We start from the raw sequence: 24,135 nt of genomic DNA on the forward strand, positions 1-24,135 counted from the left end.
CACACACCATGTGAACCCAACACACACCACATGAACCCAACACATCACATGAACCCATCACACTCACCACATGAACCCAACACATCACATGAACCCAACACATCACATGAACCCAACACACACCACATGAACCCAACACACACCACATGAACCCAACACACACCACATGAACCCAACACACACCACATGAACCCAACACATCACATGAACCCAACACACACCACATGAACCCAACACACACCACATGAACCCAACACACACCACATGAACCCAACACACACCACATGAACCCAACACACACCACATGAACCCAACACACACCACATGAACCCAACACACACCACATGAACCCAACATACCCACTACATGACCCCAACACACACTTCACGTAGAAGATCCCAAAACAATCCAAGGGGACTGAAAACATGAAGTACAGACTCAACATTTTCTACGGGAGACCAACACCCTCCAATGGGAGCCACTCTTGGGGCACCCAACACACTCCAGGCGGTACCCAACGCACTATAGGGACTCAAAACACTCACTGGGGACCCAACGCACTACACTGAACCCATTAACTTTAATCCAATAAATCCTAATTTGTGATTTTCAGTGTGATTTATTATTGACATAAAATGTTTCTCTCATGTTGTCCTGTGTAAATAAATAAATCATATATATAACGATGGATTCCAAACCTTAAATATTAAGAAGTTCTTGAAGTGAGACATGAGTAGGGTGAATATTACTCAGTTGTGATCTTTATGGAGACTCATATGACTCACCACAGGAGGTACTCAGGCGAGGTCGCGAGCGGTGTTGACGGAGGGGTCGACGGTGGGCGTGGAGGGGCGCCGCTCCTGCCCGGGGCCCATGTGGGAGACGAGGCCCTGTCTGGCGGGCCCCTGCTTCACCTTCACCTGGCGGGCCCTCAACGGTACCGTCCAGTGTGTGCGAAGCGACGGACTCCTGGCCACCGGTGAGTCCCGGAGTGTCCTGGGTGTTGGTGAGTCCCGGAGTGTCCTGGGTGTTGGTGAGTCCCGGAGTGTACTGGGTGTTGGTGTGTCCTGGGTGTTGGTGAGTCCCAGTGTGTCCTGGGTGTTGGTGAGTCCCGGAGTGTCCTGGGTGTTGGTGAATCCCAGTGTGTACTGGGTGTTGGTGAGTCCCGGAGTGTACTGGGTGTTGGTGTGTCCTGGGTGTTGGTGAGTCCCAGTGTGTCCTGGGTGTTGGTGAGTCCCGGAGTGTACTGGGTGTTGGTGAATCCCAGTGTGTACTGGGTGTTGGTGTGCCCCAGTGTGTACTGGGTATTGGTGTGCCCCAGTGTGTACTGGGTGTTGGTGAGACCCGGAGTGTACTGGGTGTTGGTGTGTCCTGGGTATTGGTGAGTCCCGGAGTGTCCTGGGTGTTGGTGTGTCCTGGGTGTTGGTGAGTCCCAGTGTGTCCTGGGTGTTGGTGAGTCCCGGAGTGTCCTGGGTGTTGGTCAGTCCCAGTGTGTACTGGGTGTTGGTGTGTCCTGGGTGTTGGTGAGTCCCAGTGTGTCCTGGGTGTTGGTGAGTCCCAGTGTGTCCTGGGTGTTGGTGAGTCCCAGTGTGTCCTGGGTGATGGTCAGTCCCAGTGTGTCCTGGGTGTTGGTGAGTCCTCGGTGTTGGTGAGTCCCAGTGTGTCCTGGGTGTTGGTGTGTCCTGGGTGTTGGTGAATCCCAGTGTGTCCTGGGTGTTGGTGAGTCCTGGGTGTTGGTGAGTCCTGGGTGTTGGTGAGTTCCAGTGTGTACTGGATGTTGGTGAGTCCCAGTGTGTACTGGGACTCACCAACATTTCCGGAGCCATCTCCGTTTTTCGTCCCAATTCCCTTGTTTATGCGCTATTCACACTGTTGTTCCCATTAATTATATTACCTGGTTCTAGTTGCTTTTCTTCAATCTAATATGAATGCTTCGGTCTCTGTTCGATTCCTTCAATCTCCCTATTTTAATAATTCCTTCTCTGTATGGAAAGACTTGTCTGCTTAAGCATTTCCGTTAATTTTTTTACTTCTTTTGTAGTGTCCTCTGCGTTCTAATTCTACGGTAGACCCGTTTCTGGCTTTCCTCAAAGGAACAAGTTTCAGACAGACTTCATATGCTTCAAAAGCCAGTTTTTTAATTCTTTGTTGAGTCCTGGGTGTTGGTGAGTCCCAGTGTGTCCTGGGTGTTGGTGAGTCCCGGTGTGTCCTGGGTGTTGGTGAGTCCCGGTGTGTCCTGGGTGTTGGTGAGTCCCGGTGTGTCCTGGGTGTTGGTGAGTCCCGGTGTGTCCTGGGTGTTGGTGAGTCTGAGTGTTTTCTGGGTATTGTTGAGTCCCAGTGTGTCCTGAGTGTTGGTGAGTCCCAGTGTGTCCTGGGTGTTGGTGAGTCCCGGTGTGTCCTAGGTGTAGGTGACTCCCGGTGTGTCCTGGGTGTTGGTGAGTCTCAGTGGTCCTGGGTGTTCGTGAGTCCAAGTATGTCCTGGGTGTTGGTGAGTCTCAGTGGTCCTGGGTGTTGGTTAGTCCCAGTGTGTCCAGGGTGTTGGTGATTCCTGGGTGTTGGTGACTCCCGGTGTGGCCTGGGTGTTGGTGAGTCCCAGTGGCCCTGGGTGTTAGTGAGTCCCGGTGTGTCTTGGGTGTTTGTGAGTCCCAGTGGCCCTGGGTGTTAGTGAGTCCCGGTGTGGCCTGGGTGTTGGTGAGTCCCAGTGGCCCTGGGTGTTAGTGAGTCCCGGTGTGTCTTGGGTGTTTGTGAGTGCCAGTGTGTCCTGGGTGTTGGTGAGTCCCGGTGTGTCCTGGGTGTTGGTGAGTCCCGGTGTGTCCTGGGTGTTGGTGCAACCTGTCCTCTTAAAAATAACGTCGCTTTTGGCCGTTTGCCTACATGGCCGAAGGTGGACGTAATTTGTAAATGAAAACAAATGAAAATAAATTTGGGATTTTTTTCTCAACAACAATAAGTTAAGGGTCCTCTGGTAGGTTAGGTGGGCACGTGATTCTCTTAAACTTTCAAAACGTTATGAAAAACGTTAATTGAAAGTTTCTTCCCCTGACCTCACCGAGCAAGATGGACGACTCAAACAAAAAACGGGAGAGTACGTCACTTTTGTGAGTCGATTTCTTTTCAAATTACTTCCATATTTGGCAATAGCACGCCTACGAGCTAAAAGCGACATTATTTTTAAGAGGACGGGTTGGTTGGTGAGTCTCGGTGTGTCCTGGGTGTTCGTGAGTCCCGGGGTGTCCTGGGTGTTGGTGAGTCCCGGTATGTCCTGGGTGTTGGTGAGTCCCGGTGTGTCCTGGATGTTGGTGAGTCCCGGTGTGCCCTGGGTGTTGGTGAGACCCGGTGTGTCCTGGGAGTTGGAGTGTCCCCAGTGTATCTTGGCCACAGGTGAGTCTCAGAGTGTCCTGGGTGTTGGTGAGTCCCTGTGTGTCCTGGGTGTTGGTGAGTCCCTGTGTGTCCTGGGTGTTGGTGAGTCCCAGTGTGTCCTAGGTGTTGGTGAGTCGCAAGGTGTCCTGGGTGTTGGTGGTTCCCAGTGTCCTGGGTGTTGCATAGCCACAGTGTGTCCTGGGTGTTGCATAACCACAGTGTGTCCTGGGTGTTGCATAGCCACAGTGTGTCCTGGGTGTTGCATAGCCACAGTGTGTCCTGGGTGTTGCATAGCCACAGTATGACCTGGGTGTTGCATAGCTACAGTGTGTCCTGGGTGTCGCATAGCCACAGTACGTCTGGTTAGTCCCGGTGTGTCCTGGGTGTTGGTGAGTCCTGCTGTGTCCTTGGTGTTAGTGAGTTCGTGTTTTCTGGGTATTGTTGAGTCCCAGTGTGTCCTGGGTGTTAGTGAGTCCCAGTGTTTTCTGGGTATTGTTGAGTCCCAGTGTGTCCTGGGTGTTAGTGAGTCCCAGTGTTTTCTGGGTATTGTTGTGTCCTAGTATGTCCTGAGTGTTGGTGAGTCCCAGTGTGTCCTGGGTGTTGGTGAGTCCCAGTGTGTCCTGGGTGTTGGTGAGTCCCAGTGTGTGCTGGGTGTTGGTGAGTCCCAGTGTGTCCTGGGTGTTAGGGAGTCCCAGTGTGTGCTGGGTGTTGGTGAGTCCAAGTGTGTACTGGGTGTTGGTGAGTCCCAGTGTCCTGGGTGTTGGCGAGTCCCGGTGTGTCCTGGGTGTTGGAGAGTACCGGTGTGTCCTGGGTCTTGGTGAGTCCCGGTGTGTCCTGGGTGTTGGCGAGTCCCAGTGTGTCCTGGGTGTTGGTGAGTCCCAGTGTGTCCTAGGTGTTGGTGAGTCCCAGTGTGTCCTAGGTGTTGGTGAGTCCCAGTGTGTGCTGGGTGTTGGTGAGTCCCAGTGTGTACTGGGTGTTGGTGAGTCCCAGTGTCCTGGGTGTTGGCGAGTCCCGGTGTGTCCTGGGTGTTGGAGAGTACCGGTGTGTCCTGGGTCTTGGTGAGTCCCGGTGTGTCCTGGGTGTTGGCGAGTCCCGGTGTGTCCTGGGTGTTGGCGAGTCCCGGTGTGTCCTGGGTGTTGGAGAGTACCGGTGTGTCCTGGGTGTTGGAGAGTACCGGTGTGTCCTGGGTGTTGTAGAGTACCGGTGTGTCCTGGGTGTTGGAGAGTACCGGTGTGTCCTGGGTGTTGGAGAGTACCGGTGTGTCCTGGGTGTTAGTGAGTCCCGGTGTGTCCTGGGTGTTGGTGAGTCACAGTGAGTTCTGGGTTTTTCATGGGGTTTCATGGATAATTCTGAGTGTGGGTGTTCTGAGTGTGTCACATAGGTAAAAAGGGCATGGGCGTGGGTATTAGGACATGGGCATTAAGGCATGGATACTTTCCCATTTATATGTACTTATGTTATACACACATACAAGTGTTTATTGAAATAAGACGGTGTGAATACATATAAGTATTCATAAACAAAACCCTACCAGTGAATACTCGTGCACCAGAGTATACCAGTTAATACTGGTGCACCACAGTATACCAGTGTATACAGGTGCACCAGAGTATACCAGTGTATACTGGTGCACCAGAGTATACCAGTTAATAATCGTGCACCAGAGTATACCAGTTAATACTGGTGCACCAGAGTATACCAGTGTATACTGGTGCATCACAGTATACCAGTGTATACTGGTGCACCAGAGTATACCAGTGTATACTGGTGCACCACAGTATACCAGTGTATACTGGTGCACCAGAGTATACCAGTGTATACTGGTGCATCATAGTATACCAATGTATACTGGTGCACCAGAATACACAAGTGTATACTGGTGCATCACAGTATACCAGTGTATACTGGTGCACCACAGTATACCAGTGTATACTGGTGCATCACAGTATACCAGTGTATACTGGTGCGCCACAGTATACCAGTGTATACTGGTGCGCCAGAGTATACCAGTGTATACCGGTGCGCCAGAGTATACCAGTGTATACTGGTGCGCCAGAGTATACCAGTGTATACTGGTGCGCCAGAGTACACCAGTGTATACTGGTGCGCCAGAGTATACCAGTGTATACTGGTGAGCCAGAGTATACCAGTGTATACTGGTGCGCCAGAGTATACCAGTGTATACTGGTGCGCCAGAGTATACCAGTGTATACTGGTGCGCCAGAGTATACCAGTGTATACTGGTGCACCAGAGTATACCAGTGTATACTGGTGCGCCAGAGTATACCAGTGTATACTGGTGCGCCAGAGTATACCAGTGTATACTGGTGCGCCAGAGTATACCAGTGTATACTGGTGCGCCAGAGTATACCAGTGTATACTGGTGCGCCAGAGTATACCAGTGTATACTGGTGCGCCAGAGTATACCAGTGTATACTGGTGCGCCAGAGTATACCAGTGTATACTGGTGCGCCAGAGTATACCAGTGTATACTGGTGCGCCAGAGTATACCAGTGTATACTGGTGCGCCAGAGTATACCAGTGTATACTGGTGCGCCAGAGTATACCAGTGTATACTGGTGCGCCAGAGTAAACCAGTGTATACCGGTGCGCCAGAGTATACCAGTGTATACTGGTGCGCCAGAGTACACCAGTGTATACTGGTGCGCCAGAGTATACCAGTGTATACTGGTGAGCCAGAGTATACCAGTGTATACTGGTGCGCCAGAGTATACCAGTGTATACTGGTGCGCCAGAGTATACCAGTGTATACTGGTGCACCAGAGTATACCAGTGTATACTGGTGCACCAGAGTATACCAGTGTATACTGGTGCGCCAGAGTATACCAGTGTATACTGGTGCGCCAGAGTATACCAGTGTATACTGGTGCGCCAGAGTATACCAGTGTATACTGGTGCGCCAGAGTATACCAGTGTATACTGGTGCGCCAGAGTATACCAGTGTATACTGGTGCGCCAGAGTATACCAGTGTATACTGGTGCGCCAGAGTATACCAGTGTATACTGGTGCGCCAGAGTATACCAGTGTATACTGGTGCGCCAGAGTATACCAGTGTATACTGGTGCGCCAGAGTATACCAGTGTATACTGGTGCGCCAGAGTATACCAGTGTATACTGGTGCGCCAGAGTAAACCAGTGTATACCGGTGCGCCAGAGTATACCAGTGTATACTGGTGCGCCAGAGTATACCAGTGTATACTGGTGCGCCAGAGTATACCAGTGTATACCGGTGCGCCAGAGTATACCAGTGTATACCGGTGCGCCAGAGTATACCAGTGTATACTGGTGCGCCAGAGTATACCAGTGTATACTGGTGCGCCAGAGTATACCAGTGTATACTGGTGCGCCAGAGTAAACCAGTGTATACTGGTGCGCCAGAGTAAACCAGTGTATACTGGTGCGCCAGAGTAAACCAGTGTATACTGGTGCGCCAGAGTATACCAGTGTATACTGGTGCGCCAGAGTATACCAGTGTATACTGGTGCGCCAGAGTATACCAGTGTATACTGGTGCGCCAGAGTATACCAGTGTATACTGGTGCGCCAGAGTATACCAGTGTATACTGGTGCGCCAGAGTATACCAGTGTATACTGGTGCGCCAGAGTATACCAGTGTATACTGTTGCGCCAGTGTATACCAGTGTATACTGGTGCGCCAGAGTATACCAGTGTATACTGGTGCGCCAGAGTATACCAGTGTATACTGGTGCGCCAGAGTATACCAGTGTATACTGTCTGCGCCAGAGTATACCAATGTATACTGGTGCGCCAGAGTATACCAGTGTATACTGTTGCGCCAGTGTATACCAGTGTATACTGGTGCGCCAGAGTATACTGGTGCGCCAGAGTATACCAGTGTATACTGGTGCGCCAGAGTATACCAGTGTATACTGGTGCGCCAGAGTATACTGGTGCGCCAGAGTACACCAGTGTATACTGGTGCGCCAGAGTATGCCAGTGTATAGTGGTGCGCCAGAGTACACCAGTGTATACTGGTGCGCCAGAGTATACCAGTGTATACTGGTGCGCCAGAGTATACCAGTGTATACTGGTGCACCAGAGTATACCAGTGTATACTGGTGCACCAGAGTATACCAGTGTATACTGGTGCGCCAGAGTATACCAGTGTATACTGGTGCGCCAGAGTATACCAGTGTATACTGGTGCGCCAGAGTATACCAGTGTATACTGGTGCACCAGAGTATACCAGTGTATACTGGTGCGCCAGTGTATACTGGTGCGCCAGAGTATACTGGTGCGCCAGAGTATACCAGTGTATACTGGTGCGCCAGAGTACACCAGTGTATACTGGTGCACCAGAGTATACCAGTGTATACTGGTGCACCAGAGTACACCAGTGTATACTGGTGCGCCAGAGCATACCAGTGTATACTGGTGCGCCAGAGTATACCAGTGTATACTGGTGCACCAGAGTATACCAGTGTATACTGGTGCACCAGAGTATACCAGTGTATACTGGTGCGCGAGAGTATACCAGTGTATACTGGTGCGCCAGAGTATACCAGTGTATACTGGTGCACCAGAGTATACCAGTGTATACTGGTGCGCCAGTGTATACTGGTGCGCCAGAGTATACCAGTATATACTGGTGCGCCAGAGTATACCAGTGTATACTGGTGCGCCAGATTATACCAGTGTATACTGGTGCGCCAGAGTATACCAGTGTATACTGGTGCGCCAGAGTATACCAGTGTATACTGGTGCGCCAGAGTATACCAGTGTATACTGGTGCGCCAGAGTATACCAGTGTATACTGGTGCGCCAGAGTATATCAGTGTATACTGGTGCGCCAGAGTATATCAGTGTTTCTGGTGCGCCAGAGTATACTGGTGCGCCAGAGTATACTAGTGTATACTGGTGCGCCAGAGTATACCAGTGTATACTGGTGCGCCAGAGTATACCAGTGTATACTGGTGCGCCAGAGTATACCAGTGTATACTGGTACGCCAGAGTATATCAGTGTATACTGGTGCGCCAGAGTATATCAGTGTTTCTGGTGCGCCAGAGTATACTGGTGCGCCAGAGTATACTAGTGTATACTGGTGCGCCAGAGTATACCAGTGTATACTGGTGCGCCAGAGTATACCAGTGTATACTGGTGCGCCGGAGTATACCAGTGTATACTGGTGCGCCAGAGTATACCAGTGTATACTGGTGCGCCAGAGTATACCAGTGTATACTGGTGCGCCAGAGTATACCAGTGTATACTGGTGCGCCAGAGTATACCAGTGTATACTGGTGCGCCAGAGTATACCAGTGTATACTGGCGCGCCAGAGTATACCAGTGTATACTGGCGCGCCAGGGTATACCAGTGTATACTGGCGCGCCAGAGTATACCAGTGTATACTGGCGCGCCAGAGTATACCAGTGTATACTGGCGCGCCAAAGTATACCAGTGTATACTGGCGCGCCAGAGTATACCAGTGTATACTGGCGTGCCAGAGTATACCAGTGTATACTGGCGCGCTAGAGTATACCAGTGTATACTGGCGCGCCAGAGTATACCAGTGTATACTGGCGCGCCAGAGTATACCAGTGTATACTGGCGCGCCAGAGTATACCAGTGTATACTGGCGTGCCAGAGTATAGCAGTGTATACTGGTGCACCAGAGTATACCTGTGTATACTGGTGCGCCAGAGTATACCAGTGTATACTGGTGCGCCAGAGTATACCTGTGTATACTGGTGCACCAGAGTATACCAGTGTATACTGGTGTGCCAGAGTATACCAGTGTATACTGGTGTGCCAGAGCATAGCAGTGTATACCCTCTTCCCCTCCGGCCCGTTGGCGCCGTGAGGAGGCTTAGTGGACAACTGCCGGAGTGTGTTGCTCCGTGGAACAGTCCTCTGTCCTTTTGTGTCCTTGCACTCCTGCTGCTGTCTTCTCTAATTGTGTCGGATCGCTTTTCCTTTTCCTTATGTTTCGTTTTTCTCCCCCCTCTTCTCCTGTCTGCTTGTCGTTTCCTGCTGACCTTTTGCTTGTTTTGGTTATTCCTTTGGACTTCTTCTATTTTGACGCCCGGGTGCTTGAGGAGGCATATTCTTGCACCCGTAGAACTGTAGTACCCAACGTCTCGAGCGAGGGGAACCTTCTACTGTCAATCCCCCTTTTGTCGCTGAACCCTATCTCGACGGACTCACGGTTCTTAAGGTGACGTTTGTGGGGTGTATACTCACGACCCACCCCTAGGGGGCCCCGGCATGATCGGCGATAGCTTCTTGTTGGGTGTCCTGCCTCTAAATGTTGCTCCATGGTTGGTATGGGGGCACATTCGCGGATGAATTTATCACTCTTCATCTGTATGTCATTGAATGTTTCTGTTGTACCCTCTTGGGCTCGTGGGGTGGGCGACCAAGCCCCCGAGTCGGCCAGTCTTGGAAGACCGGGCTCTGTAGCCTCCGCTGCGTTGGACCCCGACCTTGCTCCTCCTTTGACTCTCCTGACTTCTTCCCCTAGCTCCCCTCCGTCCTCTGTGGTTGGGTCGAGCCTCAAACCCACAGTGGTGACCACTTCGTCCCCTGGTGTGGCTAAGTCTTTCGTTGTGACAACTGCGCCTTTTGTCCTCTCTCTCTCTGGGGGTTCTCAACGCTGTCCGCGCCACATCCGCACTCGCTTGATTCCTTCCCAAACTGATGCGTATCAAGCCTTGTTTGGTCCTGCTTCATGAGCCAAATACTTTGATCTCCTTCTTCTTGATTCTGCACCTCCTGACAATTTCTCCCTCCATCGGCATCTTGTTGATTCCGTGGATGCGTCTGTTACCATAAACCCCACTCGTCTCGGTACACATGTCATTTCTGCTCCTTCTCATGATGCAGCTTCCCGCTTGGCTGCCTTATCTTGCCTAGGCGAGATCCCTGTTCGGGTCTCAATTGAATGCCAGTGTTGGCACTATTCTCCTCTCGCCCCATGTTGAGACTGGTGTTTGGAATCTGCAAGACTGCCACGATGACATTCGGCATATCCGTGATGCCCAAGGCCATTCTGTTCTCCAGGTGGACTCGTTTACTCGTCCCCCTCGTGGTCGTCGCCGTCAACCCCTTCGGGTTGTGAAGATCACCTCTGATGGTAGGTCCCTTCTATCCTCTGTTATTCTTGCTGGTGCCATGTGCTCTATCCAGGAGTATATTCCTTCTCCTCGGCTTTGTAACAAGTGCTGGAGGTTTGGGCATGGTGCCCTCTGCTGCTCTGGGACTGTCTCTCTCTGTTCTTTGTGTGGGGGTGAAGGTCACTCTAAGTCGAAGTGCACTTCTCCCCAAGCTCGCTGCCTCAACTGCGGTGAGGCCCATCCTACCTTCTCCCATGCCTGTATCCATTACAAGCTTGAGGCAGCCGTCCTCAACTTGAAGCACCGGGAGCGTTTATCTTTTCCTGAGGCGAGGCACCAGGTTCGCTGGCTCCCACCTTATGATAACGTCTCTTATGATCGCGTGTTGCGCTCTTCCTCTCCTCGTCCTTCCCACCTTCCTCAGACTCACAACCGTTTCCAGGCCTTGGACTCTGATACGCCCATTGCCCTCTCCTCTGTTCATTTGAGTTCTGTCCCGAAGGGTCCCCCTCCTGGTCCTCTGTCTGGGGTTCCCCTTCTTTCTACCAGGTCTGTCATGTCTCCTGTGTCTTCTTCCTTGTCTCCCTCCGATCCTCCTTGCCATCCTTCTCCTCCGTCTGTTGACTCTCCCCATTGCCTGTCGGTGCGGGCTGATGTCCATCGCTCTCCTAACGGCCGTCGTTTGTGCTCTCGTTCAGCTTCTCCTGTTGAGACGCTGGAATCCGTTGTCCGGTACGTAGTTGCTGGGACACCGGTCTTTTTAAGTCAGAAGCGTAAGCCTGGCTCCTCTCCTTTCTCCTCCCCGGTGGGTAAGAAGGCTTCTCTTTCTTCCTCGGCCCCTACTACTGGCTTTGTTGCTCCTTCTCCTCCCATTTCAGTGGATGCGCCGCCTGTTCCTGCTATGGAGGTTTCTTTGGTCCCTGCTTCCCTCTCGGTCGCTGCCCTTGCTGAGGTGCGCTCCCCTCTTTCTACTCCTCCTCTTCCTGCTTCTGTCCTTGACTGCTCCTCTCCGTTGTCTCCTCCTCTTCCTCCTCCTCCTTCGGACCCCGCCCGCCCACCCTCTAGTCTGTTCTCCTGCTTCCATCCCTCCGTCTTTGCTCAGTTTACCCATGCCCCCTAACCCTGACTTTGCTGACCCTGATCCCGACCCTGATATTCTTTAACGTGCTGTGTTGCTCTTTCGCCTTTGTTTCTTCCTTGTTCTCTGTTGTTGTCCTTTCTCTTCTCGTCGATGTCTATTCTTCAATGGAAAGTTCGAGGTTATTATGCCAATTTCCTCGAACTCTAACTTCTGATTTTGCGGTTTTCGCCCCTTTGTATCTGTCTCCAGGAACCGATGCCTGGTGCTCGTCCTGGTCGTTTTCGTGGCTATTCCTTTCTCCCCCCCCCCCCCCAGCTATTGCTGGGGCTTCTAATTCTTCTGCTCTCTCTATTCGCTCTGATGTTCCCTTTGTCCCCTTACTTTTTCCTTCGCCTCTCCATTGTTCTGCTGCTCGTATCTTTGTGGGGAAATGGTACACAGTTTGTTCCATTTAGCTTTCTCTTCCTGATCTGAAACACCTCCTGGATTCCTTACCGGAGCCTGTGCTCCTGCTGGGTGATTTCAATTGTCGTCATTCTCTTTGGGGTGATGTTCTGATGAATAACCGAGGTCGCCTTCTTGAGCCGTTTATCCTCTCTTCTTCCCTGTGTTCCCAACACTGCGGACGGTGTTGGCTACTCTGTTGTTTTTCCTGATCGCACTTATATGTTTCGCTTACCTCTGGAGACTAGCAACTCCACAGCGGACCTTTATGCTATTCTCTATGCTCTTCGTCTCCTGCTTTCTCGTTGTCACTCTTCCTTTGTAGTTGTTGTTGACTCTCATAGTGCCCTCATGGCTCTCCGGTCCTTTAATCCGGTTCATCCCGTAGTTGTCGAGATCCAGCATTGGCTGTTTCTTGTTCACAGTAAATTTAAGTCGGTTGAGTTTTGTTGGATTCCCAGCCATATTGGTGTCTTTAAATGAGCGTGCGGATGCTGCCGCCAAGGAAGCTGTCCGCTTTTGTCCCATCTCTCGTAAAGTTATTCCATATTCCGACTTTTACCCGGTTATCCATTCTTCCATCCTTACCCGTTGGCAGGCTTCTTGGTCGTCTGTTACTGGTAACAAACTACGTACTCTTAAATGTTGTGTTTCCTCTTGGCTGTCCTCCTACCACCGTAACCGGCGATGGGAAACAGCTCTGGCGAGGTTGCATATTGGCCATACTTGCTTAATCCATGGTCACTTGATGGAGCGCAGCCCTGCTCCTTATTGTCCTAATTGCATTGTCCCTCTTACATTCGTGCATGTCCTTCTTGAATGTCCCGACTTCCACGACGAGCGTGTGTCTTGCTTTCCGACCGCCCCTCGCGGTCACCTGTCCCTCAATAGAATTCTTGGTGACTCGGATACTTTTGATATCGTTCGCCTTATGCGTTTTTGTTCTCGTATTGGCATCCTTGGTGATATTTAGCGCCCTCTAATTATTCCGCACATTTGATGGTGCTACATAGCCTTCCCAGTTTGGTGCCTTCTTTTGATAATTATTTACTTACTTACCAGTGTATACTGGTGCGCCAGAGCATACCAGTGTATACTGGTGCACCAGAGCATACCAGTGTATACTGGTGCGCCAGAGCATACCAGTGTATACTGGTGCGCCAGCGCATACCAGTGTATACTGGTGCGCCAGAGCATACCAGTGTATCCTTTTGTGCCAGAGAATTCACTTGAACAATATTTTACACTGATCATACACACAAACGAGTATACTAAATTATATATACATGCACTAGAATATACTCTAGTTTACACATGTAGTGCACATATTTACACCTGCAGAAGAGCACGCGGGGGAGAGCACACGGGGGAGAGCACACTGAGGAGAGCACACGGGGGAGAGCACACGGGGGAGGGCACGCGGGGGAGGGCACGCGGGGGAGAGCACACGGGGGAGAGCACACAGGGGAGAGCACACGGGGGAGGGCACACGGGGAAGAGCACACGAGGAAGAGCACACGGGGGAGAGCACACGGGGGAGGGCACGCGGGGGAGAGCACACGGGGGAGAGCACGCGGGGGAGAGCACACGGAGGAGAGCACACGAGGAAGAGCACACAGGGGAGAGCACACGGGGGAGGGCACGCGGGGGAGAGCACGCGGGGGAGAGCACGTGACGGAGAGCACGCGGGGGAGAGCACGCGGGGGAGAGCACGCGGAGGAGGGCACACGGGGGAGGGCACACGGAGGAGGGCACACGGGGGAGAGCACACGGGGGAGGGCACACGGGGGAGACCACACGGGGGAGGGCACACGGAGGAGGGCACACGGGGGAGAGCACGCGGGGGAGGGCACACGGGGAAGGGTACACGGGGGAGAGCACGCGGAGGAGGGCAGAGAGCATAAGAGCTGTGACCGTCCACAGGAGGGTGTGAGGGCCAGCCACTACCCTGTGAGCCGCAGTGTTCAGTCAGAGGGTCGCTGTGCTCCGCCGTCGGCGCCTGCGTCTGCCGCCAGGGTCTGCGGCCCCTCTACTCCGAGAAGCAGCGCTTCCGTCTCACCAGCTGCGTCCCTGTCCGCAACCTGTCCTTCCCCCTGCCTCAGCCTCTGTCCGGGGCCAAGTACCTGCCAGGTGAGTCAGTCTCCGGTGCCAAGTACCTGCCAGGTGAGTAGTCTCCAGAGTGTTGTGACTGGAGATCTTTGATAAGTATTTGTATTTGTATTAATATTATATTAATATTTGTTTTGTATGACTATTGTGTTGTTAGCCGTTGTTGTGAGCTAGGGTCGTGAGTCAGTAGCCCATGTGGTGAATGGTGTGAGTCAGTAGTGCATGTGCTGACTGGTGAGAGTCAGTAGCCCATGTGGTGACTGGTGTGAGTCAGTAGCCCATGTGGTGACTTGCGTGAGTCAGTAGCCCATGTGGTGAATTGTGTGAGTCAGTAGCCCATGTGGTAACTGTTGTGAGTCAGTAGCCCATGTGGTGACTGGTGTGAGTAAGTAGCCCATGTGGTGACTGGTGAGAGTCAGTAGCCCATGTGGTGACTGGTGTGAGTCAGTAGCCCATGTGGTGACTGTTGTGAGTCAGTAGCCCATGTGGTGACTGGTGTGAGTAAGTAGCCCATGTGGTGACTGGTGTGAGTAAGTAGCCCATGTGGTGACTGGTGAGAGTCAGTAGCCCATGTGGTGACTGGTGTGAGTCAGTAGTCCATGTGGTGACTGGTGTCAGTGTAACAAGAGAGCAGTACATAGTACAGCATGAACAAGCCACGTGGAGGATGAACAAACCACAGGCGCTAGTCAGGCGGCGGCAGACAATGTAAAAGTTACACCTCTGTACAAGTTAGCCATAGTCAGGTCAACGGTCATCGAATTACGAAGAGGTTAGAGTTGATGCCGTCATGATAATCTTCAGGGATTAACCCCTAAACATCAAATGCAAAACCCTCATGTTCAGCTGGGGAGCAAGAGATCATGCTACAGAGTCAGTTGAGTGGGCGCAGCCCAGTAGGGAGGTGTGTGTGTGGACTCGGGGAAGGAACATCATCTCCAGGAAAACTATGGAACAACATACGAGTAAGTACGGCTCTCTTGTACTAAAGCACCTCATTCAGTACCCTTGGCCTCTAGTAGGGAATATAGTTAGGGAGTGTCTTATTTAATTATTTCAAATAAAGTCATATATTAAGTGTTATAAAATGTGTATTAATGGTTCCTTGCCTTAGTGATATTGGGCCTACCGTCCCCTTTGCCCCAGTGACCTAGTGTTCTTAATTATCCAGTACTCCTCTCCCCCGTTCGTCTTCCATGTTGAGGTGTTAGTATTGGGTGTGTCCCGCCTTATTCTTGTGTACACTATAGTTCCCAAGTGGTCAGAATTATTCGAGAGTCAGGCCAGGATCCTTGTACCGTTCAATTGTCCCCTACACCTGTCCTGGTAGGTTATTCCATCTGCAAGACCTACGAACCTCACTCCGGTCCCCTGTCCGGTAACTCAGGGTGGTGGCAGCGTCACTCGGTAACTCATGCGATAGGCTGTGACTACGATTATCTCTATATTTCTGTCTCACTCTCCCTCACTTGTGTCTCACTCTCCCTCGCCCTCACTCGCTCTCGTTCTCCCTCCCTTGCTCTCGTTCTCGCTCTGCCTCACTCTTCCTCTCTCTCCCTCTCTCTATCCTCTGTTTACTGGTTTACGTCTTCGTATGACGGCCCGAGTGTTAACATCTTACATGATCGATAGCATCTGTTATTACCATAGAAAGAGCGGAGATTGCACGGTTAGCTCAGTGGTAGTAGCGGGTGCGCGGTCGAGATATACAAGGCTGGTTATTACATCAGTAGCCCATGTGGTGACTGTTGTGAGTCAGTAGCCCATGTGGTGACTATTGTGAGTCAGTAGCCCATGTGGTGACTGTTGTGAGTCAGTAGCCCATGTGGTGACTGTTGTGAGTCAGTAGCCCATGTGGTGACTGCTGTGAGTCAGCAGCCCATGTGGTGACTGTTGTGAATCAGCAGCCCATGTGGTGACTGGTGTGAGTCAGTAGCCCATGTGGTGACTGGTGAGAGTCAGTAGCCCATGTGGTGACTGGTGAGAGTCAGTAGCCCATGTGGTGACTGGTGTGAGTCAGTAGCCCATATGGTGACTGGCGTGAGTCAGTAGCCCATGTGGTGACTGGTGTGAGTCAGTAGCCCATATGGTGACTGGTGTGAGTCAGCAGCCCATGTGGTGACTGTTGAGAGTCAGCAGCCCATGTGGTGACTGGTGTGAGTCAGTAGCCCATGTGGTGACTGGTGTGAGTCAGCAGCCCATGTGGTGACTGTTGAGAGTCAGCAGCCCATGTGGTGACTGGTGTGAGTCAGTAGCCCATATGGTGACTGGCGTGAGTCAGTAGCCCATGTGGTGACTGGTGAGAGTCAGTAGCCCATGTGGTGACTGGTGTGAGTCAGTAGACCATATGGTGACTGGCGTGAGTCAGTAGCCCATGTGGTGACTGGTGTGAGTCAGTAGCCCATGTGGTGACTGGTGTGAGTCAGTAGCCCATGTGATGACTGGTGTGAGTCAGTAGCCCATTTGGTGACTGGCATGAGTCAGTAGCCCATGTGGTGACTGGTGTGAGTCAGCAGTCCATGATGTGACTGGTGTGAGTCAGTAGCTCATTTGGTAACTGGTGTGAGTCAGTAACCCCTGTGGTGACTGGTATGAGTCAGTTGTCCACGTGGTGACTGGTATGAGTCAGTTGTCCACGTGGTGACTGGTATGAGTCAGTTGTCCACGTGGTGACTGGTATGAGTCAGTTGTCCACGTGGTGACTGGTATGAGTCAGTTGTCCACGTGGTGACTGGTCTGAGTCAGTTGTCCACGTGGTGACTGGTCTGAGTCAGTTGTCCACGTGGTGACTGGTATGAGTCAGTTGTCCACGTGGTGACTGGTATGAGTCAGTTGTCCACGTGGTGACTGGTCTGAGTCAGTTGTCCACGTGGTGACTGGTCTGAGTCAGTTGTCCACATGGTGACTGGTCTGAGTCAGTTGTCCACATGGTGACTGGTATGAGTCAGTTGTCCACGTGGTGACTGGTATGAGTCAGTAACCCCTGTGGTGACTGGTATGAGTCAGTTGTCCACGTGGTGACTGGTATGAGTCAGTTGTCCACGTGGTGACTGGTCTGAGTCAGTTGTCCACGTGGTGACTGGTCTGAGTCAGTTGTCCACGTGGTGACTGGTCTGAGTCAGTTGTCCACGTGGTGACTGGTCTGAGTCAGTTGTCCACGTGGTGACTGGTCTGAGTCAGTTGTCCACGTGGTGACTGGTCTGAGTCAGTTGTCCACGTGGTGACTGGTATGAGTCAGTTGTCCACGTGGTGACTGGTCTGAGTCAGTTGTCCACGTGGTGACTGGTCTGAGTCAGTTGTCCACATGGTGACTGGTCTGAGTCAGTTGTCCACATGGTGACTGGTCTGAGTCAGTTGTCCACGTGGTGACTGGTCTGAGTCAGTTGTCCACGTGGTGACTGGTCTGAGTCAGTTGTCCACGTGGTGACTGGTCTGAGTCAGTTGTCCACGTGGTGACTGGTCTGAGTCAGTTGTCCACGTGGTGACTGGTCTGAGTCAGTTGTCCACGTGGTGATTGGTATGAGTCAGTTGTCCACGTGGTGATTGGTATGAGTCAGTTGTCCACGTGGTGACTGGTATGAGTCAGTTGTCCACGTGGTGATTGTTATGAGTCAGTTGTCCACGTAGTGACTGGTATGAGTCAGTTGTCCACGTGGTGACTGGTCTGAGTCAGTTGTCCACGTGGTGACTGGTATGAGTCAGTTGTCCACGTGGTGATTGTTATGAGTCAGTTGTCCACGTGGTGACTGGTATGAGTCTGTGGCCGCTATTATGAGTATGAGTGTATGGTCAACTTTGTTTAGTTATGTCATTGTGATGATATTTACTATGAGTACATACTTCTACTGCTGTCTTATTTAACGAGTTCAAATTATGAGTTTGTGGGCGCTTGCTTCAGCTGCAGCCTATCATCATCTGAGACCATTATATCATAATACTCGTTCTGCTGACATCTCTTAGTTTGAATAGTTTGTTGGTAACATCACTTGGGCTTATAGTCCCTCCGTCATCCATAACACTGACCCCTCTTCTGAGGTGTTCTCTCACAAGTTGCACATTAAACACAGATTCTTGTTAAAATGAGCAGAGGGTAAAGTATAGTTAGGTAATATAGCATGGGAGGTGTGTGGTGTTTGTCACCTCTACAACCCGTTTATTTAAACTGTGACAGTCTGGGACCCGTCTCTGTCATAATATTTTAGTTTTTCATCTGGTAGAAGATAAACATCAGAAACTCAAGCAGTCAATAAACACGGTCCACCTTCGGAAGGTTAAATTGGCGTCCGCCGGTCTTACCACATCACTCGCCCTATGATACCAGATCTCTTATCATTCCTGATCAAACTCTATAATTATTCATTTAACCGTACTCCCTTAGTTGGTTATATAAATGACTACATTTTTATTCACAAAAGATTCCCATACAATATTATAATTGTGTATATATTACACAATAAATCTCCAATTCTAGATACTAGTTTCCTTGACGGAGTGATATTAGCAATACGCGACCTCTCAGCTGCAGGTTTCTTTCAGGAAATGTTTCCTCTATTACATTTATGTAGCTTTCTCTCTCTCTAAGCTTAATCTCCCCCTCGCTTTCCAGCCCGTTGTCGACGTGAGGGGGACAGATGAGCGGCTGCCGGGGTGTGATGCTCCATGTGGCGGTCGTCTGTTTTTTGGAAGTCTCATGCTCCTGCTGCCGTCTTCATTAATTTTGCTAGAAGCTATTTTCTCTTTCTTCTTTTTAATTTTTACTGCTCTCACTTCTCCTTTCAAATTGTCGTTTCCCGCTGACCTTTTGCCATTCATGATTATTCTTTCAGACTTCTGCTGTTTTGACGCCCGGGTGTTTGAGGAGGCACACTCACTCACCTGTAGAACTGTGGTACCCGACGTTGCGAGCGAGGGGACGCATTTATTTGTCAATCCTCGCCTTTGTTACTGAACCCGATCTCATCGGACTGACAGTTCTTAAGGTGGGGATTGCAGGGCATATACTCTCGATGCACCCTTCGCGGGGGGGGGGGGGGCCATCTTGTTTTGTGTCCTATCCTCTAATAGTGGCTCCATGGTGGGTATGGGGCTTATTCGTGAATAATTTTCTTACCTGCTCGTTATTATGCCGATTACTGACCTTTTTTTACTCCCCAGTCTCGTGGGGTGGGTGACCAACCCTGAGTTAGACTGTGTTGGAAGACCAGGCTCTCTAGCTCCTGCTTCATTTGGCCCTGACCATGTTTCTTTTCGGACTCTCAGGACTACCTTTCTCTGCTTCCCTCCCACCTCTGTAGTGGGGTTGAGACCCAAGCCCCCAATGGTGATGACCTCATCACCTGGCATGGCTCCGTCTCTAGTTGTCACAACTACGCCGTTTACCTCCACTCTTACTGGGGTTGCTCTGCGTCGTCACCTCCGCATTTGCTCGCGCTTGATTCCTTCACATTCTGCTTTGCAGTCTTTGTTTGGTCCTGCTATATTGACTAATTATTTTGATCTTAGTCATGTTGACCCACTCGTCCTGATTATTTATTTCTCCATAAGCACCTTGTTGATTCTGTGTATGCGTTGGTCACCTTTAACCTCACCCATACTGGTTCCCATGTTGTTGCAGCCCCTTCTCAAGAAGCGGCTGCCCGATTGGCTTTGTTGTCGTGCATAGGGGAGGCTCTTGTCCGAATCTTCAAAAATGCCTGATTGAGTGCTGACATTGGTACAATTCTTCTCCTGCACCATGACTGGTGACAGGGAACTTAAAGACTGCCATGAAGATATTAAGTACATCAATGAGGCCCATGGCCATTCTTTCCTCCAGGTAGATACCTTCACTCGACCCCCTCGTGGTTGTCGCCGAGAGCCACTTCACGTTGTGAAGGTCACGTTTGATGGTATGTCCCTTCCCTCATCATTCATTCTTGCTGATGCAGCTATACTCCGTTCAAGAGTACATCCCTCTCCTCGCCTTTGCGGCAGGTGCTGGAGATTTGGGCATGGTCCCTTCAGGTGCACTAGTGAGGTCGCTCTCTGCTCCTTGTGTGGAACCTCTGGTCATTCCAAGAAGGAGTGCACTTCTTCCCAGTCTCTCGCGTGAATTGTGGTGACTCCCACCTTGCCTCCTCCCTCACATGTGTTCGTTGCAAATTTGAGGAAGCCATCCTCAATTTGAAGCATTGTGAACATTTGTCTTTTCCTGAGGATAGGCGCCAGGATCATCATCTTCCCTCTTTTTCTAGCATGTCTTATGTTCGTATGTTGCATGCCCCCTTCTTTGCATCCTCTCCCACTTTCTCAGTTTCACAACCGTTTTGGGGCCTTGGACCATGATACCTTCCCCACCACCTCGTCTGCTCCGTCTGCTCGGAGCAGACGGAGCAGTTTCCTTTCTTCCTTCCTGTTCTTCGTAGTCTCCCATGCCCTCCTTCCCTTCTCGCCCCTCTCCTTCTGAACCTTCCCCTCTGTCTGATGGTGCTCCTCGCCACCTGTCTGTTCAGGCCGTTGCCCAACCTCCTCCCAGCGTTCATCATGTTGCCCGTTCTCGTTTTCCTGTTGAAACTGTCAAGGCAGTCGCCCAGTATATTGCTGATAGTACGCCTGTTTCTATACATTAGAAGCGTAAGCCTGGCTCCTCTCCTTCCTCCCCAGCGGGTAAAGAAGGCTTCGATGTATTCCTCACATTCCGACTCCGATACTATCCTTGCTTCCACTCCCTTTACAATGGCGGGGTCTCCTGTCCCTCCTATGGAGGTTTCCTTGGTTCCTGATCCTCTCTTGGATGCTGCCCTTGCTCCGGTGCCCACACCTGTTTCTGTCTTTCCTACCCCCGCTTCCCTTGACTGCCTCTCTCTGATGCGTCCTCCCGCTCCAGACTCTGTCCGTTCGCCTCTGGTCCATCCTCCCCTCCCATGTCTCAGTTATCTTTGCTAGCTTTGCCTCTTCCCCGTCACTCTGATTTCACTGATCTCTATCTTGTTCTTCCTTAGTGTACTGTGTTCTACTTTGCCTTTGTTTCTCCTGTATTATCTGTTTCTGTTCTCTCGTTTTTCAGTCTGTCTGTTCTTCAATGGAATTTCGTGATATTTATGCCAACTTCAATGAACTCCAACTTCTGATCACGCAGTTTTCCCCCGTTTTGTGTTTATCTTCTTTGTGTTCATCTTCTGACCAGCTTGGCGCTTGTCATGGTCGCTCCATTGTTATTCCTTTCTCTCCTCCCTTCCAGCTCTTGCTGTGACCCCATGCCTCTACTGCTCTCTTGATCTGTCTTGATATTTCCTTCATCCCCCTACTTTTTCAGTCTCTCATTCAATGTTCTGTGGCCCGTATCTTTGTGAGTAAATGGTCTACATTCTGTTCCATTTATCTCGCTCCGAATGTCCCACTTTCTCTACCTGATCTTAAACACCTGTTAGAATCCTTAATAGAGCCTGTGCTCTTTATGGGTGATTTTAACTGTCGGCATACCCTCTTGGGTGATGTGCTGACAAACACCCGGAGCCGCCTTCTTGAACCTTTTGTTCTCTCTTCTTCTGTCTCTTCTAAATTCTGGAGAGCCGACTCATGTTGACTCCTGCACTCGCACCATTTCCAGTGTAGAGGGAACCACATTCAAAGTGCCCGCCAAGGAGACATTTTACAGTATAGGCAGGGCTGTGCCCTGATTGGTGGACGACGACGGCGCACGGCCTACCCGCGCGGCAGCCCGCGCAGGCCGAGTGGGGCAGATTTGAACTGCATGTGACCCAACGCGGACGACGCCTGCCCGGCACCACTGGCACTTAGGATATGTGCCCATAGGACCCCTAAGAGGCATTGATTCCCTCTGTCCTACCCTTCCTGAGGAGCCTAGACTTGCTCCACCTACCCTACCAGCCCTTCCTCTCCCTACGACGACAGTTCCAGGTGAATTACTGTACTATTGTTGTAACACGTGGGTCACCTCTACATTGGCGCAGTGAGTAAACGTTCCCACGCGGTGATCAAGAGGACCTCGCCAAGATATCTGCATCATCGTTCTGCCGACTTCAGTCAAGACGTCTTAGATAGTGTTCAACGGTTCCAGTCTCGAATTACTGGCTTTGGTTGCACCATAGATGTTCTTCGGTTCGTTGTTCAATAGCGGTGCCCAAGATATTTCAACCCCTGTTTTTTGTGTGCATATGTTTTATTCCACATCTCGTGCAATCCCCCAAGATTCTCCATAAGTTCCAGTTATCAGTGTTTTATACGGATTATTTCTCCGGATTTGTTGCATTTTATTGTCTTGTCCCCCAAGCACCGATTCCCGCGGTCCCCAAGTTCTTTGAAGAAGGGGAGACGAGTACCACCATTCACACGGAATACGGGCCACCGTTCATGAGCATACCCGACCTGTATTGTTTACGAATCCGCTCGCGGAGGATTTCAGGCTGTCGTTCCCGAGCGCATCCGTCTCCAGCGTGTTTACTACAGCGACGCTGGTCCCAGCTCTGCAGGGTGCTTGCTACAGGTCTGTTATTTTCTCATTTCTACTGTTAGCTAGACGTAACCTGTTCTGGGCTTTCTACAGAAGTAACGGCTCAAGGGAAAGAGATACATTAAGTGAGCCAGTGAGTTTGTGTTCATACCAGATTTAAGGTGGATGGTGATCCGCCCTGCACACAGTTCCACACGTTCACCTGAAAAAAGTGTTTTTGAGAACCCTCAGCCCAGTGCTTATGAAAATCAGGCACATTGCTTGTTAAAGTTCCTCAAAGTGCCTGCCATATCAGATTTTCCAGTTTTGCAAGTGCAGTAAGTGCCCAGTTTTTGTCTAAGCCTCAAGTGATTTAGGTACCAATTAAGTGTGCAGTGTTTTATGTTGCTTGAAACCCACCTGGCCCCATCATTTACATTATTGACTGTGCAGTGCTTATTTTTCCTTGTGGAACATTTATCTCTATCTCTGAACATTGGAACCTTAAGTGTGGCTATTGGTGTCTGTGTTTTTTTTGTTTTGTTTTTCTGTTTGGGGTGGTATACATGTGAGGTGCCTGGCCCCAGATCTAAGGCTTATTACCAGGTGTGGCACGATATCGGAGCTTTAACTTTCGACACCAGCACAATGGCTCTAATCAAGATAAACTCTGCTTCGGCTGCTGAGCTGCCGCTGCTACCGGGTGTAGGAGATAAATTGGCCGCTCGCATTATCAAGTTTCGGCGTCACCATGTGATCACGGAGGACAACATTTATGATATCAACCGCCTTCGGGCCAAACCCGAGTTGATGGCTGCTATATCGTTTGAGGTGGACCCGTCCCAACAGGGCTCCGGGCCCTTAGGTCAGGGGGCAGGAAGTCGTTCATCGTCCTCGTCCAGCGAAATGGGAACCCGCCACTCCTCTAGGGGTGCCGCCAGCAGCAGCCAACGTGGACGTCGACCTCAGTCACCAGCTTACTCCAGGGCTAGTGGCCAGCAAGGTACTCGGCAGGGGAGCCCCTCCCGCCATCGATCGGCTCGATCAAGGAGACGGACAGCTCGACACTCGTCACACAGCTCTCTGACTTCCGATTCGGATGCCTCTCTATCCCGCAGCAGGCGGACAGGTTATCGCCAACAAAAGGAGACCTTCCGCACACCACCTCGGGCATTGGACTATGACGGGAAGTCAGATTGGGCCACCTTCTACCGCCGCTTCACGTCTTATGCCTCGGAAAAGGACTGGAGCGGGCCTACGTCATTGACACAGTTAGGATGGTGCCTCAAGGGTAAGGCAAGTGATTTTTACAATCGCTTACTGGACAGAGAACCGTCGATCGATTATATTCGCATGATGCATAAGATGATCAAGCGATTTGGCGATAGGGAAGTTCTGGATGTAGCCATGATGAAGTTTAACCAGGCCCAGCAGGAACCAGAAGAGGATATTGCTGATTGGGCAGATAGGGCCCACCACTTGGCTCATCGGGCTTACAAACATTTGCCACGGTGGGAAGTGGAACAAATCGCAGTAATGAGATTTGGCCAGGGATTACAGGATAAGAGTCTGGCAGGATACATTTCCAATGCAAGGAACTCCTCCATGGAGGAGGCT

General features: G+C 51.1%; 1 protein-coding gene across 1 annotated transcript in view; it reads left to right on the top strand.

The window, feature by feature from the left end:
* Positions 1–24,135, top strand: part of LOC123767774 (thrombospondin type-1 domain-containing protein 7B) — a 65,997-nt gene that overhangs the window by 3,848 nt on the left and 38,014 nt on the right. Inside the window, exons 2-3 of the mRNA XM_069310731.1 lie at positions 791–979; positions 13,902–14,108. Coding sequence (XP_069166832.1) covers positions 874–979; positions 13,902–14,108 — 313 coding nt within the window. The 5' untranslated portion in view covers positions 791–873. The remainder of the gene's footprint in view (positions 1–790; positions 980–13,901; positions 14,109–24,135) is intronic.

Source organism: Procambarus clarkii, chromosome 67 (assembly GCF_040958095.1).
Source record: "Procambarus clarkii isolate CNS0578487 chromosome 67, FALCON_Pclarkii_2.0, whole genome shotgun sequence".
NCBI lineage: Eukaryota > Metazoa > Arthropoda > Malacostraca > Decapoda > Cambaridae > Procambarus > Procambarus clarkii.